This window comes from Acomys minous (assembly GCF_964271855.1).
Source record: "Acomys minous genome assembly, chromosome: 2".
Lineage (NCBI taxonomy): Eukaryota > Metazoa > Chordata > Mammalia > Rodentia > Muridae > Acomys > Acomys minous.
In genome coordinates, this window is record NC_140484.1 from 66,024,666 (window position 1) to 66,050,269 (window position 25,604).

The 25,604-nt window shown below is 42.4% G+C and overlaps 1 protein-coding gene across 1 annotated transcript in view; it reads right to left on the reverse strand.

The window, feature by feature from the left end:
• The window catches only part of ABRAXAS2 (abraxas 2, BRISC complex subunit), a 42,145-nt gene extending 22,241 nt beyond the window's left edge, over positions 1-19,904 (reverse strand). The window contains exons 1-4 of the mRNA XM_084772721.1: positions 19,758-19,904; positions 13,418-13,508; positions 8,219-8,255; positions 5,687-5,753 (exon numbers count right to left, since the gene is read on the reverse strand). Of these exons, the coding sequence (XP_084628847.1) occupies positions 5,687-5,753; positions 8,219-8,255; positions 13,418-13,508; positions 19,758-19,829 (267 nt within the window). The 5' untranslated portion in view covers positions 19,830-19,904. The remainder of the gene's footprint in view (positions 1-5,686; positions 5,754-8,218; positions 8,256-13,417; positions 13,509-19,757) is intronic.
• Positions 19,905-25,604: the final 5,700 nt, after the last annotated feature.

The following is a 25,604-nucleotide window of genomic DNA, read 5'->3' on the forward strand; positions in this document are numbered from 1 at the left end:
GGTCTACAAAGAGAGTTCCAGGACACCCAGGGCTATTACATAGAGAATCCCTTTTTCAAAAAAACCATACCAAACCAAACAAACCAAAAAACAAATGCAGGTTGAATATGAGGATGCCATCTTGGCACTGTGTCATACAGCAGCTTTATTTATTTGTTTGTTTGTTTGTTTATTTATTTATTTAGGTTTTTTTCGAGACAAGGTCTCTCTGTGTTAGCCTTGGCTGTCCTGGACTCACTTTGTAGACCAGGCTGGCCTCGAACTCACAGCGATCCGCCTGCTTCTGCCTCCCGAGTGCTGGGATTACAGGCGTGCACCACCACGCCCGGCTCATACAGCAGCTTTAAATCCTTGGGACAAAATATAAAAAACAAGAAAAAGGTCTGAACTGTTTACTAAAATTATACAAGTTCCAAAGGAAGCATTCACTGATTTTTTTTTTTTAAACAAAGATTGACTTCGCTGTAAATAGAAGAGTATCAGATTCAGGAGCTAGGCAAGTATTAATCGAATCTTTAGCTTTCAAAACTGCTAATTCTGTATGCAAAAAGGTGATTAGGTCTCTAAAGTCGAGATCAGCACCAATAGCTGAATGGATTAGAAATATGGCTGATAATGGATTTCATACTTATGATGCAACTTTAATAGAAGTAATCTTTTAAGGCTTTTAAGAAAAATCAAGCTGTTAAATGTCTTGGCTGTGGTAAGCAAGGTCATTTAAAAAGGAATGGTAGGTAGAGACAAGCTAATTTTGAAAGAAGGCCTGAGCCTTCTGGAATATGAAAAAGGCATGGCAAAGGCCAGCACTGGACTAATGAATGCATATCATCAAGGGACAAACAAGGTAACCCCTTGTAGGAAAACACCCTGGTGGCCCTTCTGCAGGCCCCGATATCAGATTCAAGTTGGCTATTTCTGGTCAACAGCAGAGAAACTCATCTGAAGAGTGATTAAACAGCACTGCTCTGGATACATCTATTAATAACCCAGATATCAAAGTCAGAGAAGCTTCAGTAGACAGAACAGAAAACTCAGGAGAGACCAGAAATCAAGTATTCTGGCAAGCTGCTATAGATACTCAGAGGCCAAAACTAAAAGGTATTTATAAATGATATTGAAATTGAAGGTTTGCTAGACACAAAAGCAGATGTAACAATAGTATCATCAAAATCATAGCCTCCAGATTGGCCTCTTCAGGAGGGAGATATTCAATTTCTAGGGGTAGAACTTTATCTCAGGTAAAATAAAATGTGAGTTGGCTTAGATGTATAGGGATAGAGGGACAACTAGGAAAATCAAAGCCATATGTGAATTTTGGTAATGAATGTATATGGGGATGTGATTTGTCACAGCAATGGAAGATATAGATTTAACAGTCTTTCAATCTCAGAAATAAGCCGTAAAATAAAAAATGCTTCTGAGAAAAATATTAAAAGGTGTCATCAAGAATAGTCACAGACTGTCCAGGTTGTTCATGAGTAGGACATGACAAGTGTTGGTTTTTCAAATGTACCAATGCCCTACCTTTAAAATGGCTGACAAATCTGGGTGTAACAGTGGCCTATGACAAAATAAAAATTACAGGCACTAGAACAGCTAGTGCAAGAGCAGCTGGAGGCTTGACACACTGAAGAATCTACCAGTCCTTGGAATTTATCTGTATTTGTTATTAAAGAGAAATCTGGAAAGGGGAGAATGTTAACAAATTTAAGAGCCATAAATAAGGTGATTTATCCTATGTACTCTTTAGAGCCTTGGATCTCATTGTCTTCAGTATTACTTAAGGCATTGAGTATTATACTGATTGATTTAAAAGACTGCTTTTCCACAATCCTTTTGCATGAGCATGATAGGGAAAGGTTTGCTTTCTCAGTATCTACTTGTAATAATAGGTGTCCAACAAAGGGATATCAATGGAAAGTCTTATCACAAGGAATGTTACACAGCCCTACCTTATGTCACTATTTTGACAATAGCCATTAGAAATAATTTGTAAATAGTTTCCTCAATCTATAATTTATCATTATATGGATGCTATCTTATAGGCTGATTCAGATGCAGACACCTTAGGAAAAATATTTGATGAAGTACAGCAAATTTTGCCTTTTGGGGATTACAAATTGCTCCTAAAAAATACAAAGAAGAAGCCAGGCGTGGTGGCACACACCTTTAATCCCAGCACTTGGAAGGCAGAGGCAGGTGGATCACTGTGAGGTTGAGGCCAGCCTGGTCTACAAAGCACATCCAGGACAGCCAAGGCTAACCCAGAGAGACCCTGTCTTGAAAAACAAAACAAACAAAACAAAAACAAAAACAAACAAACAAAGCCCCCCAAAGAAAAAATTCTAATGATTAGCTAGGAAATAAGATAGATTGAGAAAAAATTCCAACCACAGAAAATATAAATCAAGAGAGATCAATTAGAAAATCTTAATAATTTTCAAAAATTGTTGGGAGATATTAATAGGCTAAGGCCCACAATTGGATTAATTACTTAAGAGCTAAGTAATTTATTTCAAGCCTTACAAGGTGATTTGGTCTTAAATAGTCCAAAAAAAATTATCAGCTGAAGTTGAAAAAGAATTGGTTCTGGTGGAAAAGAAATTATAGGATGCACATATGGATCACTTGGCTCCAAATGGATTGTACTTTAGTTATTTTGTCTTCTGCCTATTCTCCTATAGAAATTCTTATGCAGAAACAAGATAATATCATAGAACGAATATTTTTAGCAAACAAGAATGAAAAGACCTATGTAAAAATGTTTTCTGAATTGATTCTGAAAGCAAAAATGAGACTGTCAATTAGTAGGAATAGACCAAGCAGAAATTGTGGTACTTTTTACTAAGGCTGAAACTGCCTCATTATGGACAGAAAATGAACACTGGGAAAGAGCTTGCAGTCATTTTTTGGGAGAGATTCACAACAAATGTCCCAAAACTAAGAGACATCAGTTTATAAAAGTAACTTGTTGGATCCTCTCTCATATAGTAAAAGGGGCACCAATTTCTAGAGCTGGTACATTCTATATGGATGCAAGTAAATCAGAAAAGGCAAGTTATAAGTCAGGAAAAATAGGTAAAGTGTTCAAAGCCCTTATGATTTAGTTAAAAAATCAGAGTTGTATGCCATTCTTATGGTATTATGTGATTTTCATGAATCTCTTATTATAGTTACTAACTCTTAATATGCAAAAAGAGTCATTTTACATACTGAAACTGCTGAGCTTATTCTGGATGACTCAGAATTAACTTTCCTATTTATTCAACTACCACAAGTAATCAGAAACAGGAACCATCCATTGTATATGACACATATCAGTCCCTCTAGCACAAAATGATGATGGAATTAATCAGCTATTAATAAGAAATGTGCTAGAAGCCTGAGAAATGCAAGTTAAGGCCAGGAGTGGTGGTGCAAACCTTTAATCCCAGCACTAGGAAGGCAGAGGCAGGTCGATCTTCATTAGCTCAAGGCCAGCCTGATGTACAAAGAAAGTTCTAGGACAGCCAGGGCTATTACACAGAGAAACCCTGTCTCAAAAAACAAAACACAGACAGACACACACACACACACACACACACACACACACACACACAGACACAGACAAAAGAAAAAGAAAAAAAAGAAAGAAAAAAAGAAAAAAGAATAAAAAGAAATGCAAGTTAGTAGCCAGTCAATCAAAACTTATGGTCCGGTTAGGTACTAGGTTAGTTAATCACAGAAATAAGCTTTATTTATCCTCCTGTAGAAGTTTTCAGTTAATCAGATAGTAAATAGCTAGAAACAGCAATCAAGCAATGTGCCTACTCAGTTATACTATAGATAGATAGATGGTCTTCAAACATTTTAGAGATCTACAGAATATGGTATTTGAAGATGTTTTAATAATAAAAGGCTTATTTGACAGTGAGACACATCCGCCTGGAAGCAGCCCGTACTACTTCAAGGAAGATGACGGGCATCAAAGAGCCTCCATATGGAATTTGCTTCGTATCTGGCAAAGCTAACCACTAGATAAAAACTGTCCTTGTCCCAACTGCTGACAGCATGCTGTCCAAGCCGTGCCTAAACAGGACAATAAAGAAAGTCAACTGCCGAACTCTGCCAGGACAAGGTAGAGAAGTCCCTCATAATTCCTACTTCACAGAAAAATTCTGTCAGATATTCTGGGCTATTAGGCTGAAGAGATGGATGTTACAATGTTGCAGAGGAATCTTGAGTAACTGACCAGGCAGCCGGCAGTCTCTGTTATTTCTTGAGTTTTGGAAGCTGCTTGCTTTACACTTCCTGTTTACTCAGGTAATATTTATCCTTCTTAGGTCTCTGATGAGGTTGAAGACTAGTAGTTATAGTCCTACAGTTTTCCTTGTTACCAAATTCAGAAAAGAAACTCACAAAACGATATGTAAAGTTTATGAAGGCTGAGAGACATAAAAACTTAAGTTGTTTAGGATCTAAGAAAATGTTTTAAGTTCTAAAAAGATGTCTTAAAGGTTGATAAATGCAAGTTATGATAGTTGAAAGGTCTAAGAAAATGTTTAGGGGATGGCAGTCGAAGTTACAGAGGTTAGGGGACACAAAAGTTTAGATGAAAATGAATTAGGTATAAAACTTTGGATTCACCAAGATAGGACAGATAATGGAGTACTTTGTCCACGGTAGCCACAAAAAATGGACTGGACATTGTGAATGTAATTCTTACCTGATAGCTCTCATAATTATTCTTAATGTATATAGTTTTCTGATGTTAGAAAAAGAACCTTTTATTGGACTAAAAGGGGGAGTAGTAGTGGTGATCTTTTTGTGCACTGTATAAACATTGTCTTTATATTATTTAAATGCTGATTTCTATACCAGCAGAGAGCCGAGTACAGACCAGGCTATGGTATTATTATTCTTACAGCTGCACCATATTTTGTAAACACTCCCTTTAACATTTTCTTTGGTTTAATAAAGAACTGAAGAGCCTATAGAAAGGAGGAGAGGATAGGTGAGGCTTCTGGCAGAAATAAAAACTCTGAGAAAGAATCAGGAATGGAGCTTTGCCAGCCAGGTGGGGAGGAAGAAGCAAGTGCTGGGACTAAGAGACTGAGAAGTAACAAGCCACATGGCAGATCATAAATTAGTATACACATGCTACTTTAAGTTTAAGAGCTAGTTGGGAACAAGCCTAAGCTGAGGCCAAGCTTTCATATTAATAAAATGTCTCCATGTCATTATTCAGGATCTGGTGGTCCAAAGAGAGTACCGTTATATATATGATCAAGAAATACACTACATATGTATGAAATTGTTAAATAAGGTTAAATTTTTATAAAAATACAAATATATAACTTTACTTTTCAAATTATAAAGTATAACTAATCATCCAGAGTCATCTGGACTATTGTTAGTTTTTTGTATTAAAGTCTAAATTTTAAGTAAATGAGATCACATTAAAAATACTCATTCCCCCAATGATATAGTGTAAGCATTATTTAAATCTGTAATTTACCTTTAAAATCTACTCACCGGTGTAGCTCAGTTGCAGAGCATTTGCCTATTATGCACAAAATCCTGAGTCTGCTCTCTAGCACCAAGAGAAAATATTTAACACACACTGAATATATCAGCTCTAGCTGTCCTTCCTTTTGCATGCTAAAGTATGACTTCCAAATTGGATCAAGCAATACATAAAACATACCTTCCTCCGATCTTTAAGGATTCTGTCCAAACTCTCTTCATTCACTTTGCTTGCATAATCATAAAAACTGTTTTTTATTAAAGAAGAAAAACATTAATTAAAATGCTATAGTACTATGATACAGACATAACCCCAGGGGCCTACAGAGCATGTAACCCTAACAGACGCAACTGCTTCTACTCAAAGATTAGTAAACAGGAATCAGCCAAAGTGCTTTCTTGCTGGGAAGCTACATTTTGAATCAAATATTACTCAAGAGATTACTTCATTCAAAAGACATTCCTTCCATGTGTGGGAAGCAATCAAGCAATTACAAAATGTATGGTTTCAAATGGCTCCACTACTTTGTTTCTAAGTATCAATTACTTATGAAAAAAAGGTAACAGCAACTCATTTTTCTGGGAAATGAGGGGAAATGACCATTTGTGGAATGTTTAACAGACCCTCAGCTGGGTGCTTTTTCATTACATGTGCTAGCCACAGTGCTGAGGTATGAGTTCATCCGAATTCAACAAGGCTTTCTGCTGTTTTTTTTGAAAGAGACAGCATAGCTAGTGGGACAGATGGACTGGACTGGAAGCCAAGTCTACCTAGGCTCAAACAATGTGCTCACCTCCAAAACAAACCATGACCAGTCAGACATATTGACATGAGGGCCCTCCAATGTCCCTGGTTATGGTCTTAGAAATGTCATCCTCCTCCCACCTCACGCCACACAGGCAGGAAGGCATTCAAGATACAAGGAAAAAACTGACCCAGAGATCAGGAGATGTCAATTCCAGCCGTGTTGCACTTCTCACTGCAGGATCAAGGGCAGACTACTTACCCTACCTGCTCTCTTTTCCTGCTTTGCTAAGTAAGAGGCTTGGAGTATGGACATGATTTCTAAGAGAGTCTTCCATTCTAAGTATGAGTCAAATCCTTGTTCTGAAAGTTCTGACTTGCAGTGTTTTGTGGAATTACTCAGGAGGGTGAGACATAGCATGTCCAGTGAAGCCCTGTCAGGCCCAGAACAGACACATCCATATCCAGTCAGAGGTAATGTATGGACCAACACCTCATGATCTTTTCAGATGAACCCACGGCTCCTCATCTGGCTTCCTTACTCCTCTTTCAGGTATGTGGAAATGGAAAGACCTGAGGTCCTTGGCTACTTTTTGGCTTCATTTATATGAAGCCACAGAGCTTAATGACAATCCTCTGAAATCACTAAGGACTAAGGGTGTGTATGTGTGGGGTCCCCAGGAGTGGAGAGGTGCTTGCAGAGGGGTCAAGGTGAAGACAGAAAGGGACAAACAGCAGGAAGAAGTAGGCAAAGTGACTAGACGGGATGACAGAAGGAAATGAATAACAAGAACACTGAAGAGAGGGAAAAAATAAAATAAAAAGAACACTGAAGAAAAGATGGCCATGGTGGCATATATCTTTAATCCCAATACCTGGGAGGCAGAGGTAGGGGCAGCTCTGTTTGTCAAAAGCAACTTGGTCTATACAGTTAGTTCCCAGTGAGCCAAGGCAACATGAGATTCCGTCTCACAGAACAATGAATAATGTTTATGTGGGCACACTGGAAGGAAAGCACTGGCCTGGCCTCTGGGAGAAAAGGGGGAAGAAACAGAGCCAGGGGAATTTTCTGAAATATGTATCTCAGTCCCTGGTGGAAGGGTGGAAGGTGAAAGAAGACAGAGACTAATGAGGTAGTTCAGCAGTAAAGGGCTTGCGTAGCATGAGCAAGACCCTCCATTCATCTGGTCATAACATGACAGAGAGGCCCGGTGGGAATTTGGGAATATCTACTTTTCGCTCCAGGTGTCATTCTCCTATTGATTTTTCCTTCAGAATGTCTCCTTTCCATTAGGTTCTGTCCTTCAGTGGCCATATTACAGAAATAGTGTATACTAAATTAAACACAAAAAGCAAAGTTCGTATTCCTTTTTTTGAGATAAGGCCTCACTGTGTAGCCCTGATTGGTCTTGAACTCAGAGATCTACCTGCCTTTACCTCTCAAGTTCTGGAATTAAATGCATGCACCACTACTACCTGGCTCCTGGTTTCTGATTCCTTTTATTTTAAAGTTAATCACTGAAGACTTTTAATTTTCTCAAAATTAAATTTATATCTATATGTGATTTCTATAAATAATTCTGTCTACATATAATCTTTGATTAACTTACTTCCTTAAGTAAAGAAGCCTTGACAGGGAACTTGAGGGGAAGGCTCATTCTAAGCCACCAACACTGTAATTAACTCTTCCCCTCTTCCCTTTTCCTATTCAAGCATAGTCATGGTAGGACACTTGAGAAGGAAGGCCTTGAGTTCAAGGCCAGCCTGGAATCCACAGCAAGATCTTTTTTCAAGCAACCAAACAACAACAAACACACATGCCAAAAAATACCAAACAGAAAAAAATTTTAAATAGATTTAGAGTATCCTTAATTATATTTATAACATAATCAGTTACAGGCCTAAATTCACTGGTTTCAAACAACTTTTTCAATGAGGACCAAAACTACAAAATCAAATGTGGCTTACCTAAAGAGTTTTGAACAGGGCTGATGGTTATGGATTTCTGTAATCAGACAAAGCAAATCAACTCAGTTAATCATGTAAAGTGCAGGCAACTAAAAAAGCTCAGGATTTTGTTTGGGTAGGGGGAAAGGGGTTTCGAGACAGGATTTCTCTGTGTAGCCTTGGCTGTCTTGAAACTCTCTTTGTAGCTCAGGACTTTTAAAAGATTTATTTATTTATTTTATGTATATGAGTGCTCTGTTTTCATGCACACCAGAAGAGAGAATCAGATTCCATTCCATATGGTTGTAAGTCACCATGTGGTTGCTAGGAATTGAACTCAGGGCCTCTTCAAGAGCAGCCAGTGCTCTTAACCACTGGGGCTAAGGTGAGCCCCTAGCTCAGGATTTTTTTTTTCAGGATTTTTTTTAACCAAAATTGAGGATAACCAAGATCACTTTGTTCTTATAAACAGATGCCATGTGTATGCCATGGAGGCAGTGTGGCAGTGTGGCTGCTTCCCATGACACCCAGAGACACAGGCTCAGAACAAAGCCAGCTGGAGAGTGAGAGCTCTGCTTCCACTTGTCCCTGTGTGATGAGTGCACTTCTGACAGTTTTCATTCAGGAAGGCACAGCTATTGTACAACTTACTCAATCTTACCTATTTAAACAAAACATCATAGGAAAAAGTGGCCGCTGACTGGAAGCAGTTAATCAAACTGGATAAAAGCTGTGCGGACAGCTTTCCTATCATTAATAACCATCTAACGATGTCTGACCACTAGGGCCAGGTGTTTGGAATGCTGAACGTCCATTAACTCTTTCAAAGCTGGTTGGTATTAAGGGAAAGAGTCATTTATAAGACAGATCCTAATAGCTTCTGAAAAGATGCTGGGATTGAGCAGAATGAACATTTTCTTCAAGCTCATCAGGGGGCCACAGGCTGGTTTTGAGAAGCACATGAGACTAATTGACTATTCAATCGTATTTACCACATTCTCCCAGAGAGTGACTCATCACCTGCTGTTTAAAAAACCACAGCCTTGGAATTTGGGGCAATAATTTTACCTCAATTAATATAAAACCCACAGCCTTTGAGGACAGAGCTATTGTCACTAGCTAACACTGCCAAAACACACGCAGAAATGCAGAACTAACACTGAAAGAAGAGTTCATTTACCTCACTATGGCATCAACACAACAATGCAAACAAGAAAGCCTCATCTATCAAATTCCCTTCTTTTAATGCTTAAAATGATCCAGCGTACTATCAGGTTAGGATTTGGAATAAAGAAAACTTTTTTTTCTTGTTTTTTTGCACAGAGTTTCTTTATGTAACAGCCTTGGCTGTCCTGGAACTCGCTTTGTAGATCAGGCTGGTCTTGAACTCACAGAGATCCTCTTGCCTCTGCCTCCCAAGTGCTGGAATTAAAGGCGTGCACCACCTCGCCAGCTGAAAACTTTTCTTTTACCTTAAAGGTAACACTGTTTTGTCCGCTGAAAGCCCTAGAGCAAGTTCTAAACTCTGAACCAGTAGTAGTCCTCAAGATAAACTGTCTAGCACACTACAGACATGATCTAGGCATGTAGCTCATGGGGGGGGGGAATGAAATGTCTCTCTCATATATGTGGAGGCCTTGGATTTGATAGCCAGTGCTTGAATAGATACCAGAAGTGCAATTTTTACACTCACTTAACAACATCTGGCAATTTAGAGGTTTAAAAAACACTTATTTGAGTGTTTGCAACCATCATGGCATAAGTGTGGAGGTCAGAGGACAACTTAGTCCCTCCTCCCACTGTGTGAGTCCAGGGGTCAATCTCAGGTCATATGGTAGGAAGTGCCTGTCTACTGAATTATTTCACTGGTCTTACATCTATCAATTAACCTTTACTTCCTAGATGGATTTTAAAAACTTAGATGCAAATAATAAAAAACTACATACACAGACATCTTTTGAAGTAAAATCTTACTACTTAGCATTTTAATATATATATATATTTGTGTCTGTGTGTGAAGCTACACGTGCCATGGCATGGGTATGGAAATCAAAGAACAACTGTTTCTCTCCTTCTACAATGTGAATTTCAAGAATAAAACTCAGGCTGTCGGGTGTAACAGCAAGCCCTCATCCTCAGTGAGCCATCCTCCTAGCCCATTTTTTAAGGATTTAAAAAGTTAAGCAAAACGAAACCCTCAACCTCCGGATGAAAGAGGCTGCACACAAAACACGTCTTTGCCTGGCAGGGAAGGGCTGTGTGAATGCTATTACAGTCTTTACTCTTCTGCCCCCATTCTCTACAGTAGAAGGCAGCCATTAGACTAGACTTTAAATTGATGATTTAGTTCCAATGTGACAGCCCAGCCCCCACTCAGCTTCCCTTTAATTTTTGTGTTTCATTTACACAGAGAGAGGGCAGATTCTCTGTATGCTCTATACAGCCGTGTAATGGAAGTTCTGGTTTCTTTGTAAACTCAGTTGGGTTATGTAAATGTTTTTGTTCTAATCCCAAGTGTAGGATTTTAGTTTGAGCTTTAGCTTGTCCACACCTGTTAATTGTCTCCTGAGGGGTGTGGCTTTTGCCAGCTGGTGACGAGGGGTGTGGTCTAGGGCTCTGAGACTATAAATAGGAGCCCTGAGAGCGGAAGAGCATGGTGTTGGGTGTGGTGTTGGCACGCGTAGTGTACCAGTTCAACGAGACCAGAGACAGATGGTGTGGTGGTTTGCAGAGGACAAACGGAGAGAAACGCCTTGGGGAGCAACAGCTTGGAGGACTGCTGGTCGGTGCTGTTGGTGGAGACAGGTATAGCACAAAAGAACCCAACTGACCCTAAATAGCCGGGCCCCCTCCCCCGACTAACCATCTTTCTCCTGCTTAGGGTTAGGAGGTTAGAGTCTAAATACCCCAAATAAAATAGAATTTAAAAGCACTATACAGGGCTGGAGAGATGGCTCAGCCGTTAAAGGTTAGGCTTATAACCAAAAATATAAGAGTGCTACTCAGCCGTTGCTCATGTTCCCCCACACGTGCTGCCCTCTGAGACTATGTTGCCTCCTTCATGATTACTGGCCTCCTACTACCAGTTTGTTCCTTGACTCAGACATTTACGGGGCTTGGTTTCTTTTTTATAGTTTCATCTTGTGCTGTCATATCCTCCCGATCATTCTTCTGGAAGGCAGAAAGGTGTCTGGGAATTCCTTTCTCTGCTTAGCTTAGGCCTCAATCATACAAAGTCCTCAGTAGGGTTAGCAAGGTGGTTCAGTAGGTAACGGTGCTTGCATGTACGCCTGACAACCTACGTGAGATCCCTGGAACCCATGGACAGGAGAAGGCAGAGACCGGGCTCCACGAAGCTGGCCTCTGACTTTGGCATGCCTCCCCATCAGGCACAAGGTTATTAAAAAGGGCTAGAGTGAAGACCTATGGTGAAGAGCATGAGTTGCTCGTGTAGAGGACCCTAGCTCAGATCCCAGTCGCCACAGCAAACGGCTCACAACTACCTGTAACTCCAGCTCTAGGAGGAGCTGATGCAGGCACCTTACACACACACACACACACACACACACACACACACACAATAGGGGGAGGGGAGGGAAGGGGAGGGAGGGAGGGAAAGAAAGAAAGAGAGGGGAGAGGACGGAGTAGAGGGAGAAAGAGTGGAGGGGAGGGAGGGAGAGAAAGAGAGAGGGGAAGGGAGGGAGGGAAGGACAGAAGGGGAGGGGATGGGAGGAGGGAGAGAAAGAGAGAGGGAGGGGAGGGAGGGAAAGAGAGAGGGAGGGGAGGGAGGGAAAGAGAAAAAGAGAAAGAGGGGAGGGGAGGGAAGGAGGGAGGGAAGGAGAGAAGGAGAGAGGGAGGGGAGGGAGGGAAAGAGAGAGGGGGGAACAAAGCATCCTTTGTTCTACTTTGCTTATTAAGACTGCCATGTGGCAGCTGGGTGTGGTGGCACATGCCTTTAATCCCAGCACTCAGGAGGTAGAGGCAGGCGACTCACTGTGAGTTCGAGGCCAGCCTGGTCCAGCGAGTCCAGGACAGTTAAGGCTAACACAGAGAGGCCCTGTTTTGAAAACAGCAACAATAACAAAAGAAAAAACAAAAACAAAAACAAAGACTGCCACTTGGCACTGACTGCTCCTCCAGAGGTCCTGAGTTCAATTTCTGGCACCCACATGGTAGCTCCCAATGTCTGTAACTCTATATCTAGGGGATATAACATCCTCATCTGGCCTTTGTGGACACGACACACACATGTGGTTCCCAGACATAAATTCAGGCAAGGCACCCCGCCACACAAAATCTAATAATAAATAAAAACAAAACTTAAAAGATTTACTTTAGGCCTGGCATGGTGGCGCAAGCCTTTAATCCCAGCATTCAGGCGATGGAGACAGGTGGCTCTCTCTTGAGGCCAGCCTGATCTAGAGTGAGTTCCAGGACAGCAGTTGCAAGCCACTTGTCATAGGTGCCATCTCTCCACTTTCTTATACCATTTATTATTTTTAAATTCAATCTATTTATTTGTGTGTAAGGGGTCGATATGCTAGAGCATGCATGTGGAGGTCAGAGGACAATCTGTGGGAGCCAATTCTCTGCTTCCAGCATGTGGACCTGTGGACTGAACCCAGGCTACAAAATTTAGCTTCTGTGCATTCCTTTAGCACTTTATTTACTTATTTAACTTTGAAATAGGGGCCTAAATAACCCAGGCTAGTTTCAAACTTGCTATGTAGCAAGAGCTCTTGATCCTTCTGTCTCTACTTCCAGAGTGTTGGGATTACAGGTATGTGACACCCATCTGGTTTTGTGCAGTACTGGGATCCAATCCTGGCCTTCTTGGAAGCTTAGCAAGTAAGTCTACCAACTGAGCCACACTCCCAGTTCCCTGTAATACTTTCAGTTAAAGTCATTAGGAGCCAAAGTACAAACAAACAAGTACACATTTGGAAAAGGGTATTTCTGGGGCTGGAGAGATGGCTCAGCAATTAAGGCTGCTTTTCTAGACGACCTAGGTTTGATTCTCAAGACCCACATATTGGATCACAACTGTCTGCAACTCCAATTACAAGGTATCTGAAACCCTATTTTCACTTTTAGTTCTTCAGGGTTCCAAGGGCACCAAGCACACACGTGGTACACAGACATACATGCAGGCAAAACATCCATAAACATAAAATAAAAACTGTATTAAAAAGATACTTCTAAGCACAAAAGTAAGCTTACCAATTACTTGCAGAAACTCTGTGTTGCTGATTTGTGAGTCACTGATGCTAAAAGTTTCCTCTTGTCTTACCTCTCCCAGCAAAAACCCTTCCTAAAACAGAAGAAAATATCTGGTTAAACTTAGATAATTTTTTTACTACAATTGAAAGGAAATGAGGATGCACTATCTTACATCAATTTTAACAATAATCCAAGTAAGCTTGGCATGTAAAACGCTGTCTTATAAACCAGTGACTGGTCTAATCTATTAATAGGGCCATATGGGCAAAAATGCTCCAAAAATGAGATGCTATAAACCAACATGTCTTCCTGTTGTAAGATGAGTCCATTACTTAAACCACCTTAAATTGCCTTAAATGCTGGACAATCTGAGGAAGCAGAAATATGCCATGGATGCTTATATTAAGTAATATATAATTTCATGTTGCCTATTACTTTTTTGCTTTAAAACCCCCACTAATGATTAAAGAATAAAGACAATGACGGATAGGCTGACATGAGAAATCAGGATTTCAGTCAACACACCTGCTCTCATCTAATAAATGCAAAGCTTATTTATACCTATGGAGAACATCTATCAACACAGAATTTCTTTGCAAATTACCAGTTTGAGCACTTGCTGCCATGTTCAATACAAACAGCTCATGAGGATAAACCCTAAAAGTCAAAATAATCCTCCTGCAGAGAGGACAAATGGCTTCGCTCACTGTCTTGTTATCTCTCTCTTGGCAAATCCAAGGCTCACTCCTTCCCTTTGCTCAGATGGCACTCCATCTGAGAGGTCCTGTCCTCTCACAGGACACACAGGAAATAAGATCTGCCAGGCACTCTGTCCCCTACATCCTGCCTCCGTTTGTCTTCTCCTTATCTGCCATGTCACAGACTTACAGAATAGTCAGTGCCTACCCTGGCTAAAATTTAAGCCCAGAGGCAGGCACCTGTGCTTGTTTACTGTTAAGGCTGCTGCACTTACATTGCACCCAACACTGACTGTTGGAGTGATGTTATTATGCACCATGTAAAGATTGTCTTTTAATTATTCAAATGCTGATTTCTGATTATTTATTTACAGGCTGGACTTTGGTACTGTCTTTTTTGTGCAGCACTTTCTACTTTAGTGTTTTGTAAACATTATTCACCACCATCTTCTGATTGGCTAAATAAAGGGCTGAATGGCCTACAGCAAAGGAAGGACGGAGAGAGCAGGACTCCTGGCTGAAAGAGAGGACCTCAGGTGGGAAGTGGAGGGGCAGTAGTCAAGCACAGAGAAAGAAGCAAGGACTAAGAGACTAAGAATGAAAGGTAATGGGGCCACAGAACAGGACAGTATTGCTGGGTTAGAATAACTCAGAAACGGGCAGCTATAGTGCCTAAGCTAATAATAAATATACTGTCATTATTCAGGAGATGGGGCAGGCATAGAAAGGCGGGACAGTTGTAACTGATTGCATAAATTCTGCTGTAATAAGACCATGTTCTACATAATCCTCCATTCTACTCTGATTCCTCAAACCAGCCACAGAAGCCCCCCAGTTTAAAAACAGTTCCAGCTGCAAATGCACACCTGTGGGTGAATGGAGCAATACAGATACTTTGTGGCCTCACTTTTGTATTTGATTTGGGGGAGTGTTTGCTGGGCGTGCAGAGATTGCTGGGAAATGTCATGCCCTGGTCAACCCACAGCATTGCCAGACACCACAAAAGAAATGAAAAATTGGGCCGGGTGTGGTGGCGCACGCCTTTAATCCCAGCACTTGGGAGGCAGAGGCAGGCGGGTCGCTGTGAGCGGGTATCTATGACTACTGGTTTGAGAAATAACGACTAAGTGGCTAAGTGGTCCAGGACAGTAGGATATGTTGGTGAGGCCAACATAGGAGGATCATGAGAAACACTAAATAACCTGGTCTTATTAATTATGAGTTCTCATTACAAAAGAAAGAAAATATAAATTTTCTGGACCAAAGTTAAAAAAAAAACTAAACAAACAATACACTATTACCACATAAGCACACTAATCCTTAGCATGAGAAACCATGATAAAACTCATGTGCAGCCAGACATGGCAGCACACACCTTTTATTCCAGCACTTGGAAGCAAAAGCAGGTGGATCTCTGAATTCAAGGCCAGCCTGGTCTACTTAGGGAGTTCCAGGATAGCTAGGGACAGACTCTGTCCCCACAAAACCAAAACAAAAATCTCAGGTGATATTAAAACATTCTAAAGTCAACTAGTAATTTGGAATGTTTATTTATCACTGGTCTGAATTATCTGAATAACTATTACATCAGTGTTTTTTGTTTGTTTGTTTGTTTGTTTTGTTTTTGAGACAGGGTTCCTCTGTGTAGCCCTGGCTATCCTGGAACTCACTCTGTAGATCCGCCTGCCTCTGCCTCCCTGAGTGTTGGGATTAAAGGCCTGTGCTACCACCACCTGGCACATCAGTGGTTCTTAACCTGTGGGTCTCAAACCCTTTAGTAGGTCAAATGACCCTTTCACAGGGGTTACATATCAGGTACCCTGCTTATCAGATATTTACAAGTCATAACAATAGCAAAATTACAATGATGAAGTAGCAACAAAAATAAATTTACGGTTGGGGTCACCACAACATCAAGAACCGTATTAAATGGCTGTCGCATTAGGAAGGTCGAGAACCACTGTGTTACACTGTAACGGGAAGAAGCAACCAACAGGCACAGCTCTGTTAATGCACAGCCTGCATGGTGTATGGTTGCTACAGGTTCAAATGGTTGCAAAAATTAAAACATGTTCCACAAAACGTTACAACCACTGGCCACTCAAATTTCAGTGCATAAATAAGTTCTTACTAGAACAGTCACCTCACTTGCTCATGGTCTACACGTGTTCTCTCCTCACAACTGCAAGATTGAAGAGTTGGAAAAGAGACCATAAGGCTCCAAAACTTTTTAAAAAGTGAGAAAGTACTATCTTTATTATCTGGTCCTTTTCAGAAAATGCCTGCTTTCTTCCAAGAGCCAAAAATCCACCTAACAAAAACCCAGGCCTAAGAAACATTCTGAGTCAGGACTGTCTGAGAGACTCCGAAAACACAGTCTACTGCTATTGTCCTGTCCTTGGCAACCTCCAAGAGGTATAAGAAGTCCCAATTGTCGAAGACACACCATGTACTTCAGACACTGGGCCCAGCGGCCTCTGAGCTGGAACTGACCTGGATGTACCCTCCCTCAGGAGAACTAGCTTTCACGGTACTAGAAGGTGCCATACAAGCGTCCAAAGGAAGGCGACAACCAACAGTCCAACCCAGCTGGGACACTTAGGAAGCAGACCAACAACCAGCGTGTCACAGTAACTCTAAGGGTGCAGCAGCGGCACACCAGCTGGACTTAAGAGCTGCTCAATAAAAGGAAAACCGTGGCTGGCACCAAAAACCCAACCAACTTCTCAATGCTAGTAAAGTTATGGGCCTTGGAGAACCTACAACCACCACTTGACTAAACCAGCATAAACCCTAGCAACAATCTAAACACTTGTCCTTCTACTCGCAGGTAAGTGTACTCCTCACCCCTCATCACTACACCCCAAAACACTACAGAAAACCACAACCAATCCAAATGCAGCATTATGGAGCCCAGGCCCAGTGGATGCGTCTACAAAACACTCTCCCCCTAAGGCTCAGGGAACACTGTGGGAGAGGGGGCAGAAAGACTGTAAAAGCCATAGGATCATGATGTTTGCTGTGAGGCTGTCAGAAGCTTCGCCCATAATCTCACAAACACGACTTCCTAAACATGAGCCCAACAAGGGTGACGCCGACAGGCAAAGTGGACAGGTGAGAGCCTCAACCCCTTAGGCAACTAAGGAATGCTGAGAGTGGGAGAAAGTTTTCTTCAGGGAAGAACAAATCAAATCTTCCCCAGGGAAGAACAAACCAATTGGTTATCAAAAACAAATAGTCAGCCCTGAAACCATAACTATGGGTAGCATTATACAGACTGAGCAGGTTGTATTTAGGGATATATACGTATACATATAAATATGAATAATGATTAATAAAAAAAGACCATGAATTTGAAAGACAGCAAGGAGGGTTATATGGGGAGGAGGGATGGAGAGAGAAAAAAGAAGGGAGAAATGGTCTAATTATACTATAATCTCCAAAAGAAAAAAGATTTCAGAAGTGTTTGCTAACCTTAGCTCCATAGAATAATTCTGGTTTTAGATTAATTTTCTTAGTAAATTCTTGGTTCTTCAACTTTAAAACTGACATCACTTTGAAGCATTCTAAATCCATATTTTTGGTAAGGTTCATAGAAAAGAGTATAATCATATAAAACACAATGCCAACTATTGGCCTTGTATAAAATTTCTGCCCTCATGCCAAACATGAAAAAAAATATTACGGAGAAGCCGAATGTAGTGGCGCTCAGCTGTAATCCCACCACTCGGGAGGCAAGGCAGGTGGGTCTCCGTGAGTTTGAGGCCAGCCTGGTCTACAAATCGAGTCTAGGACAGTCAAGGCTACAAAAACTAACTGTCTCAAAAAACTAACTAAATAGATAAAGAAATAAAAAGGAGATTGCCATTAAATGGCTAGCAATCTAAAGCTGCATGTAATGGCATACCCCTGAAAACCCAGCACTTAGGCTTTTGGAGGCAGGAGGATTAGGAGTTCAGGGCCAGCCTTGAATGACACTATCTCAAAACAAGAACAACAAAAAACTGGTATCAATTGAAGAAGTAGGACTACAGCAGTTCTTAGAACTACTGCCCAAGTTTCTTATCCTTATAATAATCTTGCCTTATACATAACCATGACATTCTTAGGTACTCTATAAAAGAGAGTGGAGAAGCACCTCTAGCCGGGCGTGGTGGCGCACGCCTTTTTAATCCCAGCACTTGAGAGGCAGGGCAGGCAGATGGCTGTGAGTTCGAGGCCAGCCTGGCCTACAAAGAGAGTCCAGGACAGCAGAGGAATCACCTCTGAACTTCTAACTGTAGTCCATGGACACTAGGAGTGTCAATACCATTTACATTTTTTTTTTCGAGACAGGGTCTCTCTGTGTAGCCTTGGCCGTCCTGGACTCACTTTGTAGACCAGGCTGGCCTCGAACTCACGGCGATCCGCCTGCCTCTGCCTCCCGAGTGCTGGGATTAAAGGCGTGCGCCACCATGCCCGGCTCACCATTTACATTATTAAGCGGCTGGCTGCAATACCAAAGGCTACTGTTTAGAGCTGTCTCTGAAAAAAAAAAAAAAGACTACGCTGAATATATTCCTATCAGTAATCCCCACCATCAACAGTGCAGAGAAAAAAGGAGAGTCCATAAAAGTAAATTTATTCCACTCAATTTACTAATGGAATCACCTCTCAGCATCACTTTTTATTAATGGAATCAAAGACTGCTGACATCAAGTCAAATCCAATTTCTCCTCCAGCAATTGCTGTTTTGTAATGACAACCACAAAAAGGCCACTCTCTAACTTAATGAATTTAAATCGTTCACCAATAGCATCACTAAAAGATGGACAAAAAAATAAAAAATAAAAAAAATAAAAGATGGACAAAAAAAAATAATAATCCCCCAATTGGTGGGCAAATTAATCATGTCCTATAAAAGCATCTATATCACAAAGAATTTCCACTCCGAGGTCAGTGGCATTGAAAGGTAATTCGTAAAATAAAAACACTCGAAGAGAGACTTTGCTCCTATCGACTCCACGGCCTGTACATTTCTGCTCGCTCACATGTGGGCCTGTCACTTCCCTATTAAGACTTAGTTCCGTGGATTAGGACACTCGCTGAGGAACTGAACATGCAACTTCGCGGAAGTGCAAACAGACCCTGCACCTAACGCGCCTGTTCTCCATTTTCCAGTGGGGTGAAAAAACAACAAACAAAAAAACCACAACCGAATCTGATAAGTATGAACAGTGACAAGTCACACGGCGAGCGAGCAGGACTTGCTTGGTTTCCCCTCCTTCTAAATGACAAGCCGGATCTCCCAACTCCATCCCGACCCCACACAGCACTCAAGTCTGGAAGCCCTACTCTCAGCAAGGAGTGGGTACCAGCTTTGGCTAGGCGACTACTCCTGACACTGGCAGGGCTGGGCGCAGGAGGGCGGCGGGACTGAGAACAGCCGGGCTAGGACCCGCCGGAGACGGAGAGCACCAAAGTGAAGGGCCCCGCGCAGTGCAGGAGCTGGAGGGGGGCGGGAGCCGCCTTGGGTCACCAGTGCCTCGGCTTGGCCCCGAGATGGAGGGCCGAGCCTCCAGCGGTCCTCGCTTGGCCGCAGGCGCCGGCCCGAGGAGATGGCCGAAAGCTCCAGAGGCCACGGCAGGGGGCCCGGCACCTACGTGGTCCGCGTTGCTGTTGGCGCTGTGGAAGCACACAGCGCTGAAGGTGTAGCCCGAAATGGAAGCCGCCATGATGGAAATCTCCAACCTCCCCCATCATGCCCCGCGGAGGGCGCACAACCTTCCGGATGCCCCGCCGCTGGGCATCCTGGGAAATGTAGTCGTCCAAGCGGCCCTAGGAGAGCACAGATCAAAGAGACCCAGCACACGTAAGTTCTTGGTGTCCCTCAGATGGCGGCCTGTCTGTATAGTACAGCCTTGTTATAATCCAACGTGTCCATTCTGCAAATGAAGCTGAAGGATGAAAAGCCAGAGATGATTCAAAGAACTGAAAGGTTTGGGATTTGACACTGGAACAGCATGATCTAAAACTTCAATTTGAACAGACCACTTTGCCTACGTGGTTGAGACTAATGCCTAAGAGAGGTGGAAGAAATACGGAGATATACAATAACCCTGACTGGTGTAGTGACAGAGGAATTTTGGTCAGAAGTAGTGGAACTGGTAAAATGATTGGATTCTGGATTCAAAAACAATTCAATTATAAGCCGTGTAGTGGCAGTAAGATTGCAAGTCTGACGCCAGCCAAAGCTTCATAAAGAGACGTTTATGTTTCAACAAACAACAACAAAAGTAAAACCCTACAAGTTTCACAAAAATCACAGAAGATAAAAACAAATAAGTAGCAGTGAAAGCTAAACTATCAAAGTTAGAAAAAAGGGAACTCGGGGAAGGAATTAATTCTTCTGCTACTTGTTGAGTCTTCAGTGTCCCAAGCTGGCCTCCTGATTTCTCTATAATGCTGCTTCTTACTCCTTTCCCAAATTCAGCAGATAAAATTGTTTCTAACAACTACTCAAGTCAAAACCCTTGTAGTCAGCCTTGACAACTTCTTTTCTCCTGATCCTCACATGAGATCAACTAACACAATCTTCAGCATATACAGAGACCTACAATTCACAAACAGTACACCTGCTACTCCGATCCGAAGCACCATCATCTCTCTTCTGGTTCTGGCAACTTCTATGAGAGTCCCCATTGGTGGCAATTTTGCCCTTAAGGGACACTACATCATCATTTGGAGATATTTTCCAATGCCAAACCCAGGGGAAGGAGCTAAACTCAGGGAAGGCCTCATAACAGAATTAACCATCCCAAAATGTCACGGAAATGAAGTGATGCTGTTCACCTGCCAGATATATTCGCAAAACCAGCCAATGAAATGGTAGGTTAATGTTTAAGTATAAGGTGTCAATCATACTTGGCCAACCTCCAAATGCTACCCTGACAGGATTGCCCCACCCCTGATTTCTGATTGTGTTTCCTGCTTCTACTACTCTGGTTTACTTGGGCTTTGGCTACAGTCATAGCCCTTTTTGCTTTCTGGAAGCACTGGAAAGTTCACCAGGTCACAGTGCCTTTGCATTTGTTTCCTCTGTCTGGAATGCTAGTCTCCTTGGCGACGACTGCATAGTCCACTGCTTTCTGCTTGCCCTAGGTGCTCTGAAAGGCCACCCAGATCCCTTCTTGCAGGACTGATTGGCTTAGCTTGCCTGCTGGGGAACTTTTCCATTGACAGCTTCCAGCTCACATCTCCCGGTGAAAGAGAACCTAATTTTCCAAGAGCAGCCCTTTCCAGCTCAGCTACTTTTCTTATCCAGTTTAGGACCAGCTGCCTAAGTGCCACCCACAAAGAGCTGGGCCGTCTACATCAATTAACAATTGCTAAATAAAACTCGATGGTTTACTCACAAGCCAGCTTACGTCCAGCTAAACATGAACAGAAAACATTAGACCCTTGCTAATGCCTCATAGTCTCCCTATTCCCCACCACACCCAAAGTTTAATAAGCTACCCTCCAAAAACAATGATCACAAACAGCCAAGCTTGCCTATAATTTGATAAGCTCTAAGATAAGCAGGATGTAAAACATGGAGATACAGCTATACATGGTTTATCTTGTTAGGATTGTAGCCTCCTAGTTATTCAAAAGTAGAAGGAAGGGTCATTTGTTAGGGATTATAGACAGATGGTGCTCTGGAGTCAGTTAGTAGTAGGCTTGCCATCCTAGGCTGACATAGGAGTTTTCAAGCTTGCAAAACAAACTGCTTCATTCCTCTACTCTGAGTTTCTAGGACTCTTATTGTGAAGTGGGGTTCTTGTTTCCTACAATCCCCCCCCCCAAGGTTGTGCCCAATAAGCCAAGCTAATCTAGGCAACTTCTCACTGGAGGGTGGTCTAGTCCCAGATAACTCTAAGGTGTGTCAAGTTGGCAAAGCTAACCAAGACAAGCTCCTACCACCGTTATCCAGCATCGTCTCTGTTTTTATTCCATCTTCATGTTTATCGTCTTTTTCCTCTGCTAGCCTACTGTGAGCTTTGTGTTTAATTTGTTTGCAGTTGCATTTTTGTCATATGGGCTAATGGCAGGCATGTGGACACTACCCAATGTATAACTGTTGAGTACATGTTGAGTGAAAAGGTGTGGAGTTAAAGGAAGATGGTTTTATTCTATCAGCAGGTTGCTGTAAGGGAACGGGGATGTGCTGGGTTGGTGGGGCCTGCCTTTTATCTTAATATACAGAGTTCAATCCCTGGACCCCATGTGGTAGAACGCGCGCCCACACCCACACCCACACACACACACACACACTTACAGTTCCTCAGCTTTTGGTGATCTCCAACCATAAAATTATTTCATTGCTACTTCATAACTGTAATTTTGCTACTGTTATGGCTTGTGGTGTAAAGATCTGATGTGCAGGGTATCTGATAGGCACCTCCCCAAGGGTGGCAACCTACAGTTGAGAGCTGCTGCTCTAGCTGGTAAGGACTTCCAGTTTAACCTCTTGCCCCTGCGCCGACTTTTTCTTCTAGCTGCCTGGCTTTCCCTTCATACTTTAAGTTCAGTGAAACTAAACTCCTGCCCTCCCCCATGCTTCCAGACCCGTTTGTTTGTTTGTTTGTTTGTTTTGAGTCAGGGTTTCTCTGTGTAGCCCTGGATGCCCTGGAATTCACTCTGTAGACCTCAAACTCACAGACATCCAACTGCCTCTGCCTCCAGAGTTCTGGCATTAAAGGCAAGGCACACGCTACCACTGGCCCACCAAATCCTCTCTTTTAAAAAATCATTACATGGGCTGGAGAGATGGCTCAGAGGTTAAGAGCAAAAAGGCCCTGAGTTCAATTCCCAGCAACCACATGGTGGCTCACAACCATCTATAATGAGATCTGGTGCCCTCCACATGCAGGCAGAACGTTGTGTACTTAATAAATAAATTAATAAATAAATCTTTAAAAAATTCATTACATGCTTACTATGTTGTTGTTGTTGTTGTTATTATTATTATTATTATTACATGGGCAGGAAATGAAGAACAATTCAGTAAGTGTTCCTCCATAGACTCTGCTTCAGTTCCTGCCTTGGTTTACCTCAATGATAGGCTATCTAACCTGTATGCCAAATAGACTCTTTCCTCCATGAGCTGCTTTTGGTCAGTATTTTATCACAGCGCAAGGAAAGCAAACTAGAGCAAAGATGCACAGCCTGTAAAGGTCACAGCTGGCATTTTCTGAACCTTGAGGATAGGTCGGCCTCTTTCCAAGCAGGGGCTGTTTAAGCTCCATTTTATAGTTGGAAAAACAGATCTTACATTTACTGACCATTTCTCATGTGTCAGACAGGTAGGATTTGACTGCACTAATCTCATTAGCATTCTCTAGGCGTCTATTATGCATGTTGTAATATAGGCTACACAAGCTGAGCTGGCGAAGTTCCAGAACTTGCCCACAGTATTGCCTCAAAACGTGGGAGTCTATCTCAAGATCTGAGTGCCCACTGTCCTCTTTCTGGAGCTCACATCAGAGCAGGGGAGGTAAGGAGAGTTTTTCTAGACATATGTTTTTTTTTTTTTGCTACTGAGCGTTGCATGGTTGCAGAAGGGAAAGCTCTGCCCTTGATCTTGGATTTGTGAAATGTTAAGTGTTTGAGAACTCTGGAAAGCATAGGGGTTTTTTGTTTGTTTGTTTGTTTTTGTTTTTCTGAGACAGAGTTTCTCTGTGTAGCCTTGGCTGTCCTGGACTTGCTTTGTAGACCAGGCTGGCCTCGAACTCACAGAGATCCACCTGCCTCTGCCTCCCAAGTGCTGGGATTAAAGACGTGCACCACCACGCCCAGCTGAGAGCTCTGGGAAGCATAGTTCCAGAGGAGCTGCTGGTGGACACTGTGCAGGGATAAAAATAAAGCAAAAAACCAAAAACAAACAAACAAAAACAAAAAACAAAACATCAAAAATCCCCCAAGGCTGGCAGCCTCATAGTCTACAATTCTACAGATCTGCCTTTGGCCTCATGTGGGTGGTGCTCAGTGGGAGGGGCTGTGTCCTTCATATAGCTCTTGTTCTCCCTGGTGCTAGGCAGCTTACCCAATGGAACTTCTCCACTTGCCAAGAATCCTGTTTCCCTGGGTGATCAGAGGTGCCCCACAGCCCTCAGCACTAAGCAGCCAGAGTAATCCTTCCTGGAGCCAGGGAAGAAACTTGGTATAAACTATGGGTTTTTTTTCCCCCTCAGGGCTCCATACCAACAACTGTTTATAGCTTTCATCACACACAGAGAAACATCTGAAGTGTTGGCATGACACAAGGCTAAAGACAGGCTTATCTTTCATGGATGCTCCTTAATTAGAACCTACAACTTTTAAAGACTCAGTCTGTCACAATTGGGCTTGCTTTCTGTAGATTCTAGAGTCTAGAAAGATCAAAACAAGCTACTTGCTCAGGGCAGCGCTAATTGGCTGTGGTATCCGGTGGTTTTATTGCTCTGTAATAAGGTTACTTACGCTGTTTCTTGAGTTCTTTAATCACTATGTACGTGGATTTCCATCTGCCCTTTACTTTATTCTTTATTGCCAGAAGATCTTGGAATACCATGTATAGAAGAAAGCCCAACTGCAAACTGGGAGGGCAACTGTTGTTGCCATTTGCCTCAAGGGACTTGTTATCCCAAAGCCAACAGAAACATAGCCCTGGAAACAAGGTTTCCTTGGAAGTCTGCTTGGCTTGCTAGGGGCCTCTGAGCTCCTTGCCTAGGACATTGGACCATATGTATTTGGCTATTTTGTGGCTAGTACGGAAAAGATCCTAGGCCCTTGACCTATAAAGAGCTCATGTATTATATTGCAGAACGACTGTAGTCGGACCAACAGGCAGAAGCCACCTCAGGTTCACGTAGTCTTGAAGAACAAGTTCCTTTCTTATTTGGAGCTAATTACATGCAGACATTGAGAGCTGGACAAGCTCAAGTGCCGGGCTGGGGACAAAGCAAGGCCTATATAGGCACTCTAGCACTCTGCTTCCGGTTTTATCATAATTCCATGGCTGGTAGTGTACTGTGGGTGGCCCTAAGGCACTCATTTTCTTGGCCATAGACTCTTCCATTTGTTTGTTTATTTTTTTGTTTTGTTTTGTTTTTCGAGACAGGGTTTCTCTGCGTAGCCTCGGCTGTCCCTGGACTAACTTTGTTAGACCAGGCTGGCCTCGAACTCACAGCGATCCGCTTGCCTCTGCCTCCCGAGGGCTGGGATTAAAGGCGTGCGCCACCACCGCCCGGCGGCCATACACTCTTAAAAGGTCAGCGGTTACATCTGGTCATTTTCCATAATTCTACCCACAAATGAAATTAGTCTTTTGGTCAGGGAGCCAGTCAATGCGATGGGCTGACCTACCCAGTTTCCAGATCGGCCTGGCTACGGAGAGACGACTTGGCGTTTGGACTGAGCGGTGTGTGTTTCAGGAGTTTTTCTGGCTTCTGACAGTTTGTTTTCCAAAATGCAGCGTTTTCAGTAAT